This window comes from Vidua chalybeata, chromosome 3, assembly GCF_026979565.1.
Source record: "Vidua chalybeata isolate OUT-0048 chromosome 3, bVidCha1 merged haplotype, whole genome shotgun sequence".
Classification (NCBI taxonomy): domain Eukaryota; kingdom Metazoa; phylum Chordata; class Aves; order Passeriformes; family Viduidae; genus Vidua; species Vidua chalybeata.
In genome coordinates, this window is record NC_071532.1 from 31,627,019 (window position 1) to 31,636,753 (window position 9,735).

The window sequence follows — 9,735 nt, forward strand, 5'->3', positions numbered from 1 at the left end:
GCATACAATACCCTGTAGTCCTGCCTGCGGCTTTCCTCATACGTTTGAAACCAGCCAGAGCTGCCAGCGGCAGGGCGGGAGCAGCGCTGCGGCCCTTCAGGAGACACAAGAGCTAGCTGGCCGCCGAGTTCCCGGAGGAAAGCACGGGCTGGCCGTGGGAGGGGGCAGCGCCGGGGCCGGGACAGCCGCGCGCCCCGCCCCGCCTGGCGTCATGGAATTCCAGGCGGCTCCCGCCAATGGCGGCGGGGGCACGTCCGGTGCCACCCGCGGCAGCCCCGGCGCGGGATGGGGCGGGGGGGCCGGGCCCCGCAGGTGACCTCGGGGCTCGGTCACGCCCGGCCGCCAGGGAGGGCCGCCGCCGGGGAGCGCGGCGGAGCAGCTCCTCCTGCGGGAGAAGGGCGCGGGAACAGCCGGACGGAGAGCGCTGGAAGCGCGGCCGCTTCCTCCGCACCCCCGGGAGCGGGCAGAGCTAAAGCTGCCAGGGACAACCTATGGATTATTAACCTCCAGGCAGCTTCTTGCGGCTGGGAACTGGTGCTGCCCTCTTTTAACTTTTCCAGCTGCTCATCATGGGATATGTGTGTTGTGTGGGGAATTGATGCCAATTTCGGTGCCTGGCTTTTAGAGTTAATTGAGCATTTGCAAATGCTCAATTATTGTATGATACTGAACAGCTCAGAGTTCACTTCAGACTGTCCAGTAAGGTGCTTTCTCTCATAAAATACTATAAACAGATAAATCAATCCACCGATATTTCTGTAAGTATAAATAAAATCCTTTGTGTTTTCTTTTTCCTGACAGCCACCTCTCATAAACTCACCGTAGGGTCAGAGGTGTATGTGTGGCATGTCTGGTCATGTCTGTGTCATGCAGCCTGTTGTTTTTATCTGAGCACTAATGCAGACTATATCTATTTTAGCAGGGTGTTCTGCCCACGATAACACTCTCTTTCTTGTCAGGTTTGATTAGCCCCAAGTGAATGCTCACATAGCTAAACCACTTCTGCAGCTGGAGGTAGTTTGGATGTCTCCACACAGAGCTGCATTACATCATCATCCGTAATAAAGATTTTGCAAATCAAATATGGCTCCTTCTAATGCCTAAATGACAGACAAGATGGTGGCACCAGTTTGTGTGAGCAGAGGATCTGACTCTAGTTGAGATGCGCTTAAGACAATTGCTAGTGACTGTTCATTTGTATTAGAGTGCAGCTTACTTTTCCCCAGGGCATTTTGATCCTGACATTAATAGAAAATAAAGAGCAAATTTTCTCAGTAAACATCACGGCAGCTGATACAACCAGTTGGAGTCTGCTGGTGATGACAGTGCTAAACTTACCATTGCTTTTCCAAAAGCTGCATCTCAAACTCCAAACAGGGGGACAGCAATGATGCGGGAAATGAGGGTCCTCTTCCTTCCCTAACAGTAGATTTTCCTTGTGAACCATTGTGCCTGCAGCGTGTTTCTGAGACAGAAGTATCCCCAGCAGTCCCCTCCTGACACTCAGCTCTCATTTTAGAGAACAAGTATGGCCCTTCCAAAGCAGATCCTTGCTGGGTGGGCTCTGATGGGCCAGCTTACAGGGAGAAATTTTGGTTTGTTTCTATGTAAAGAAAAAACCCACAGAATCAGTTAGATTGGAAAAGACCTCTAAGATCATCGAGTCCAGCCTTTGTCCAAACACCACTTGCCAACTAGACCATGGCACTAAGTTCCATGTCCAGTGTTTCCTTAAACACATCCAGGGGACAGTAACTCCACCACCTCCCAAGGCTGACTGACATGTTCCAATGTCCAGTCAGCCTTTCAATGAAGAAATTCCTTCTAATGTCCAAGCTAAACCTCCCTTGGTGCACTTAGAGGCCATCTCCTCTTGTCCTGTCACTGGTTGCCTGGGAGAAGAGGCCAATCCCCACCTGGCTACAGCCTTTTTTTCAGGGAGTTGAAGAGAGCAATAAGGTCACTCCTGAGCCTCCTTTTCTCCTGGATAAACACCCCAGCTCCCTCAGCAGCTCGTTGTAAGACGAATGCTCCAGACCCTTCCCCAGCTCCGTTGCCCTTCTCTGGACACGCTCCAGCACCTCCACGTCCTTCCTGTAGTGAGGGGCCCAGAACGGCACGCATCACTCAACGTGTGGCCTCACCAACGCCGAGTACCGGGGGGAACATCACTCCCCTAGCCCTGCTGGCCACAGGGTGACCCCCCCAACCGGAAAGAACCCACCCAAAACCTAACAAGACCAAGTGCGGCGGACGAGGCCGTGCCTCGCGGCGGGGGTGGCGGCCGGGCCCGCGCGGCTGCGGCCGGGGGGACGCGGGGACAGGGAATCCCCTCGCGCGCGCGTGCCTTTTGTGTTTGTACACACGGGGCGGGGGCGGGGCCGCGGGCGGGGCCGCGCCTTCCCTCCATTGTGCGCCATTGGCGGGCGCGCGGGCCGGGGCGGGGCCGGCGCGCGGGGGGCGGGGCGGCGCGCGGGGCCGGCCCTCGCCAGTCAGCCATCTTTCAATTGTGCTCCGAGCCGCCGCCAGCGCCAGCCGCAGCAGCTCCGGCTCCTCCTGCGCCCGCCCGCCTGCCCGCCCTCCATCCCTCCCTCCCTCCCTCCCGCACGGCAGCCGCGCTCGCCCAGCGGACGGGGTAAGTCTGGCGCCGCGCCCGCCGCCCCCCGCGCCCCGACACCCACCGCCGCTGCCCCCCGACCCTCCCCACAAACTTTTGGGGGGCTCGGGAGGCGGCGGCGGCTCGGGTTCCCCTCGGTCGCGTCGCCTTCCCGGCGCAGCCGGAGCGGCTCCCTCCGCCGGCACCCCCGGCCCCGCTTCGCGCGGTCGTTGCCCCCCTCTGCTCCCCTCGCCCCCGCTCCAGACCCCCACCAGCGGCCTCCCCAGCCCCTTAGCTGCCTCCTCAGCCCGACATCCCCCGGATTGGGGCTGGGAAGCGGTCGCAAAGGGGAGCCGCTCGCCAGCCCAGGGTAACTCTCCTGCCTTCCTTCCCCTGCTCCCCACAGTTGTTGCTCAGCTTCACCATCTTGTCTCTTTTCTCTGGTCACCGACCATATTTTTTTTCCTATTGCATAAAAAACAATAAAAAGGAAAAGAAATCCGCCGAAGGAACGACCCAAACGCAACGCAATTTTTTGGTTTTCGAGTGCAAACTTTTCCTCTGCCTCCCCCTGCATCTGCACCCGCATGGTTTGGAGTTCCTGGCGATATTTTTGGCGTTATTTTTTGCAATTTATTTTTTCCTCCTTTGCGAAAGGACTAGGGCTGCGTTTCGTGATTGTTTCCATTTTGTTCTGGCTCTGGGAGCTGAGTTTGCCTGTGAGAGGCGCTTGGGAGCGAGGCAGCTCTTGGGGAAGCAGTTACACAGAAAGAGAAAGACGGCACCCAAAAAACAACCCCCCGAAAACAAAGTTTGTTGCTTTCTCGCACTTTATCCGGCCCCTTTCCTTTTCGCACGATAAACGCCGGGCTGCCTGCGGTTGCGGCGGGTCGGGGAGCGCGGGCGGGCGGCGGCGAGCGCCGGGTAGCCCGGGGAGGGCCGGCGGGGGCTGCCGCTCCGCCGGCCCCCGCTCCGCAGTTTCGGAGGAGGTTTTCCGGCGGGTGGGAGCGGCGGGTCGGTGCCAGCCCCCCGATGTTTGCCGGGCGGTATTTGCAAACACTTGGCAGGTGACGGGCGGCCGGCGGGGGGGAGGCGACAGCCGCCTCTCCGCGCCTGCTGCCGTGCGGCTCGCTCGGCTTCAGCCGCCGCCGCTTTGATACTGAATTCGTGAGCAAAAAAAAGCTGTATTTTAATATTCCGCGATCGGCAGGCGTTTAATTTCTAATTTAATTTTTTCCTTTTTTGGTGTGGGTGTTTTTTTATTTTTTTTTTACTGGCCGTCGGAGGCGTTCGGCCGCCGCGGGCTGAGCGCTCGGGGCAGGAACGCGTTGCGCGGGACGGGGGCCGCGCTGCCGCCCGCCCCGGGGGCAGGTGCCGCGGGGGGCGCACGCCGAGCGGGGCGACCACCTCCCCCCTGCCCCGCCTGCCCACGTTCCTCCCGGCAGGTGTAAGGCAGCGACGTCGGCAGGAGCATGGCCCGTACCAAGCAGACCGCCCGCAAGTCCACCGGTGGCAAGGCGCCCCGCAAGCAGCTCGCCACCAAAGCCGCCCGCAAGAGCGCGCCCTCCACTGGCGGGGTGAAGAAGCCGCACCGCTACAGGTAACGCAGCGCCGCGCAGAGGCGGCCGCGGGGCGCTACCGGGCAACCTCCCCCCCCCCCACCAATCTTCTCCCCCCCACCCCGGGGACCGATAGGGCGGGGGCCGCTTCTCCCCGCCTCCTCCGCGCTCCGCTCCCCGAGGCCACCCGCCTGCCGGCAGAATAACAAAAAAAAAAAAAAACAAAAACAAAAAACAAAACCAAAAAGCCACCGAAAAGAAAACAAGCGCGGGTCCCCGCCAGCCGCAAAAATAACCAGAAATTCCCAGGGCGGCACCGATCCCGACGTTTGTCATCAGCCCTTTTCCGGGCGTTCCGGTGCTGGTGACTACAAAACCGACACCCCTCCCGCCGCGGCGGACGCGGCTCGGCGCTTCTTTTAAATTTTTATAATTCTGTACTCGCGGTTATCTAGAGGCCGCAGCAGGGCTGCGCCTCCGCCGCCGCCAAGTTTATTGTTACCGGCGCGCTCCGCGCTCCCTCGCGGGGCTGGATCCGCCGGCGGCGGCGCTGGGCGGGCGCGGGGCCCTGCAGGGCGTGGAGCCGCCGCCAGAGGGAGCCGCGCACCCGTGGATGCGCCGGGGCTCCCGCACCGCCCCGCGCGCCCGTCCCGAATCCCGGCCTTGGGACTGCCGGGCCGGAGCGGAGTCGGCGGCAGAGATGTTACACATCCCCCGAGTCCTGACCTCTTCCTCGGTGCAGAGCGGCAGCAGTCGTGCTTCAGCTTGGAGGATGGTTTTGGGCTAGGTCTGGGTATTCCTTGGGGAAAACATGGAAGGGGAAGAAGTGGATTTAGAAAAGGGGACTTAACTGAGAAGTCCAAGAGGGGATTTATTAATGGATCGAGGAGTCTGAAGAGGATGGAGCCAGGTTCTTCTCAGTGGTGCCAAGCAACAGAATGAGGCAAAGGGCAGAAACCGATGGACAGGAAATTCCACCTGAACATGAGGAAGAACTTTGCTGTGAAGGTGACTGAGCATTGCAACAGATTGCCCAGAGAGGTTGTGGAGTCGTCTTCCTTGGAGATTACCAAAAGCCATCTGGACACAATCCTGAGAAACAATCTCTGGGATGACCCTGTTTGAGCAAGGAGGTTGGGCCAGGTGACCCATTGTGGTCCCTTCCCTGTGGTCACCTGACCCACTCTGTGATTCTTGCTCTAGGTGTGAGGCAGAATTCATCAACTGGGAGAAAAGTAATAAAGCTGGAGCAGGAAAAGACAAAGCTTCCACAGAAATAAATGTGGTATTGTTTCACAGATGGACATCATGTTTGCAAACATATGTTGCTATTCTGAATTTGTCATTCTGACACCAAAACTAACGTGGGGAAATACACTGGATACTTTTGACTGAAAATATAATAGGGAATATAAATTTTGTTGGTTCTATGAATGTTGACAGTAGAGAAGAAGAACCAATTTCCCTTAAAATCGGGGATTCCTGTCAGGCCCCTCAGGGGTACCTTTGGCACAGCTGAACTTGGGGCAGCTCTGTGGTTTGCCACATCTGCACTGAGCTGTGTTGCTGTCAGTTGGACAGCACATGTTGGCCAACTCTTCCCTTGGTGAAGTCAGGCCTTGGGAGTCTGCCTGAGGGATCCCTGCTGAAGCCAGTGGAAGTTGGCACAGACTGGTGCTGAGAAGACAGTGACCCTTTGCCAGCGGAACTGATTTTGTACTGTAAATGCTGGGACTCTCCTAGGGGAAACGGAAGTGTATGGTGCTTGGTTTAGTCTGGAGGGTGGACCCCTATTTTTAAGGTGATGCAGAATATGTTTTCAATATGAAATATTTTTATTTTCATTGTATTTAATTTTAATAGGCCGGGTACTGTGGCTCTGCGTGAAATCAGGCGCTATCAAAAGTCCACCGAACTTTTGATCCGCAAACTTCCCTTCCAGCGTCTGGTGCGTGAAATTGCTCAGGACTTCAAGACAGATCTGCGCTTCCAGAGCGCTGCCATCGGTGCTTTGCAGGTGAGCCTGGCGGGGCTCCCGGGCGGGCTGTGCTGCCGGGGCAGCGCTGGGAGTGCCCCCAGCCGGGATACACCGGAGCCCCGCCCTGCTCCCCCATTGGCCAGCCTGTTTCTAGGGTTAGTTTGGGCTGCCTCTGATTGGTGGGACTGCCGCGGTGGGCGTGGCCCGCACCGGTGGGGAGGGATGCGCACCTGAGCCTTGCCTTGCCCAGGGGGTCCTGGGGATGCCTGTGGGTGCCATAGGATCAAACAGCACAGGGACGGCTCAGCTGCTCCTTACAGAGCCTGTAAGTGCTTTTGTGGGTGGTGCTTTGGGTTTGGGTTTTTTAAAACAGCCCCTCAATTTGTTAGAACAGTGCTTAATATGCTCAAGAAAAACACATTTCCTCCACCTTTGAGCTCCGCAGTTGGAGAGGGAACATTTTGTAAAGCAGATTCAGGGGTTTCCTAATGAGGAGGTCTTGGTGTCCTCAAATGCCCGCTAAAGAAGAACAGCCCAATAAGCCACATCTAAACACAGTTAGGGAAGTAGTTGCTTTCCTAGGATGTAGTTGATGCTGAGCACATTTTAAAAATATGTCAGTTGTATAACTTATTTAGATTTTACAGAGAGAAAAATATTAATTGCTCTTTCTGGCTCAAATTCCTGAATCTAACTTAGGACCCCCCATAAGACTCAGTTCTTATCATGGGGACATCTCCCTCTCGTGATAAAAGACACTCCTGATTAAAGATAGCTGTTGAAAGATTGTTCCAGAATGTATCTGTAATTGCAGTCTATCTGACATGCAGACGAAATGGTCTCTTTCTAGTTAATGACTTCCACTTGATAAGGGGCCAAGATGTTTGCCATGAGAGCCCATAAACTTGGGCATATGCTTAGCTTCAAAAGGTGCCTCTGTGTGTTTGCAGAGTTGCTGCCTTTGCTTTTAGTTATTCTTTGTGGTAGTTATTAAATCCTGAGGTTTATCTGTGTGTCTCTTTATCTAGAACTGCGTATTAAAATTTAGTAACTAATACACTTTCAGAAAGTTCCTGGTTTTACATTAAGGATTTGTTGGTATAGAACCTGGTCACATCCAATTCCTAGTGGGATCTGCTTGCATATTTGAAAAAAGAACAAACTCAAAAAAGTAAAATATTTTTTTTTATTAACCCGTTGGATACCGTGTTGTTTGTGCCAGCATGGATATTTGGTGAAGTGTCTTTTCACATAGTGATTTGACAAAACTTCATTAGGGAATCTCACATCCTACTGCAAATTAAATGACTTAGTAATACCACAGTCCTCATCTGCTGTAGTAAATGTTGATTTTTTTGTATTGGATAATCTTATGTTTTTAAAGAGGATCTTTGAACCTAGTAAGTTGATTCCTGGAGTTCCTGGCAATGAAGTGGCTTACACAAGTTGTTCTCTTGTGTGTATTGTAGAAAGGGTGACCCCGCCCTCCTTTCTATAGTTGAGCCCCATCATTCCCACCTTCTCAGCCCAGGTGTGGCTGTGTCCAGTACTGGTACACTAAGATGCTTCCTAGGTGATTGATAGGTGTTAGAATTCCATGTGTTCCAAAAGTGTTTAAACAATTACCACTGCTGTGCTGGGCTTAGCAGCAGCTAACTTAATATGAGTCAGGTGAATATTTAGGTCCAGCTGAGCATCTGACTACTCAGAGTCCTGTGTGCAGCTGTTCAGTAACAGGGAAAACCCCTGTGGTCAGCGTTGTTCTTGTGCTGCCCCTGGTTCTCTCAGGTGTGAGGTGAGAACTGTCTGTGATAGTGGGGCCAGGGCTGTGTCCCCAGATGGGCGGGAAGAAAGTACAGGAGCAGGACACGTCTCTGATGGCAACTCCCTGACTGATGTGCTGGTTTTGATGGTTCAAGGAGCTCCTGAACTAAAGGAATTATCTTATTTCTAGTAGTTCTCAGTAGATTTTTTTTCTGCTAATTTTTGACTTAAGCCACCTCTTCAGTATCTGTGGACAGAGCTATGTGCCTGAACTGTGTGTTCGGAAGAAATACATGTTCTTCTTTTCCCTGGCACCTGCCAATTTCACCTGATGCTTAGTGACTCTTACTCTGGAAGAGGCAGCAAACAAGTCCCTCAAACAGTGTAACCCAGCCTTTGAAAAGAGAATTTCCTAAACAAACTAACCTGTTAATAATGTAACCCCTTCCTGTCTCATGAGAGTCCCATGGGAGTATTAGTTCTGTTGTGCTCTGGAGGATGTCCTTACCAAATGGCAGCAGTACGTTACTTTAAACATAGAATATTATAAGAAAGGGGAGGTTTTTCATTTCTGAAAATCTAAAACTTTTGATATTTGTGAGTAATAAAGATCAAAACCTCAACTTAATGCCATGTTACACTGTACTTTTAATTCTGAACTATGAGTCTTTTTTTTCCTGGTGCTCAGAGAGTGAAAATGTTCTTACCTCTTTTTCTTCCACACTAGGAGGCAAGTGAAGCCTACTTGGTTGGCCTGTTTGAAGACACCAACCTGTGTGCTATCCATGCCAAACGTGTCACAATCATGCCAAAAGATATCCAGCTAGCACGCCGCATACGTGGGGAGCGTGCCTAAAACCTCACCACGATGGGTTTGTCATTCTCGAAGCAAAATCTTCTTCCTGTTATTGGTAGTAATGAACGTTAGATATTTTTTCCATGGGGTTAAAAGGTACCTTAAGTATATGGTTGCAAGTGGAAAAATAGGGGACAGAATTGGGTATTGGCAAGTTTTCTTTCCATTTTCATTTGTGTGTGGATTTTTAATATAAACAAGGGGACATAAAAACAAACAATGTGGTCAAAAAATAAAAACATGAATTGTTGAAACTTGTTCACCAAAACAACTTTATAAAAAAAATAAATAAACCTGACAAATTTTTCTGGACAATGCCAGCATTTGGATTTTTTTAAACAAGTAAATTTCTTATCAATGGCAACTAAATGGTGTTTGTAGCATTTTTATCATACAGTAGATTCCATCCACTCACTATACTTTTCTAACTGAGTTGTCCTACATGCAAGTACATGTTTTTAATGTTGTCTGTCTTCTGTGCTGTTCCTGTAAGTTTGCTATTAAAATACATTAAATGATGCCTGCTTTTAGTCTTGATTTTTAAATATTACACATGGGTTACATTGATTCAAAAGTGATCAGCCTTCCCTCCCCTTTTGCTCTTCAATGCATGGCCTAATTCCTTGGGGCAGTTGTAGGAAATGCTGGGGGTACTGCCTTGCCTGAAGTAGTGTATATGTGAGGTTCTTTTAAGAGTGTAAAATTGGTCTGCATAAAAGCAAGTTTGGTGTGTATTAGTACCAGGTAAAGTCTGGAGCTGAACTGAGCTCTCTAAGCTACAGTGCTAAGAAGCAGCAATTTGTTATTTAGATTCCTTTCTTACTTGATTTTGTGCTGAATTTGGAAGCATTTCTGATTTTTCTGGTTTTTCAGTATGGTATAAATGGTGGAATGTAGTGGTTTGGGTTTTTCTGTTTAGGGGTTTTATTTTTTCGGGTGTTTTTTGTTGTGTTTTTTTTTTTCCCTTTTTCACTCTGTTGGT

General features: G+C 51.9%; 1 protein-coding gene across 1 annotated transcript; it reads left to right on the forward strand.

Moving 5' to 3' along the window:
- The first annotated feature begins 2,506 nt into the window (after nt 1-2,506).
- LOC128785341 (histone H3.3A) lies at nt 2,507-9,271 on the forward strand. The gene is made up of 4 exons (XM_053937766.1): nt 2,507-2,635; nt 4,042-4,196; nt 6,019-6,172; nt 8,625-9,271. Exons 2-4 carry the CDS (start codon nt 4,069-4,071, stop codon nt 8,751-8,753), a joined length of 411 nt encoding a protein of 136 aa, XP_053793741.1. The 5' UTR covers nt 2,507-2,635; nt 4,042-4,068; the 3' UTR covers nt 8,754-9,271.
- Nucleotides 9,272-9,735: the final 464 nt, after the last annotated feature.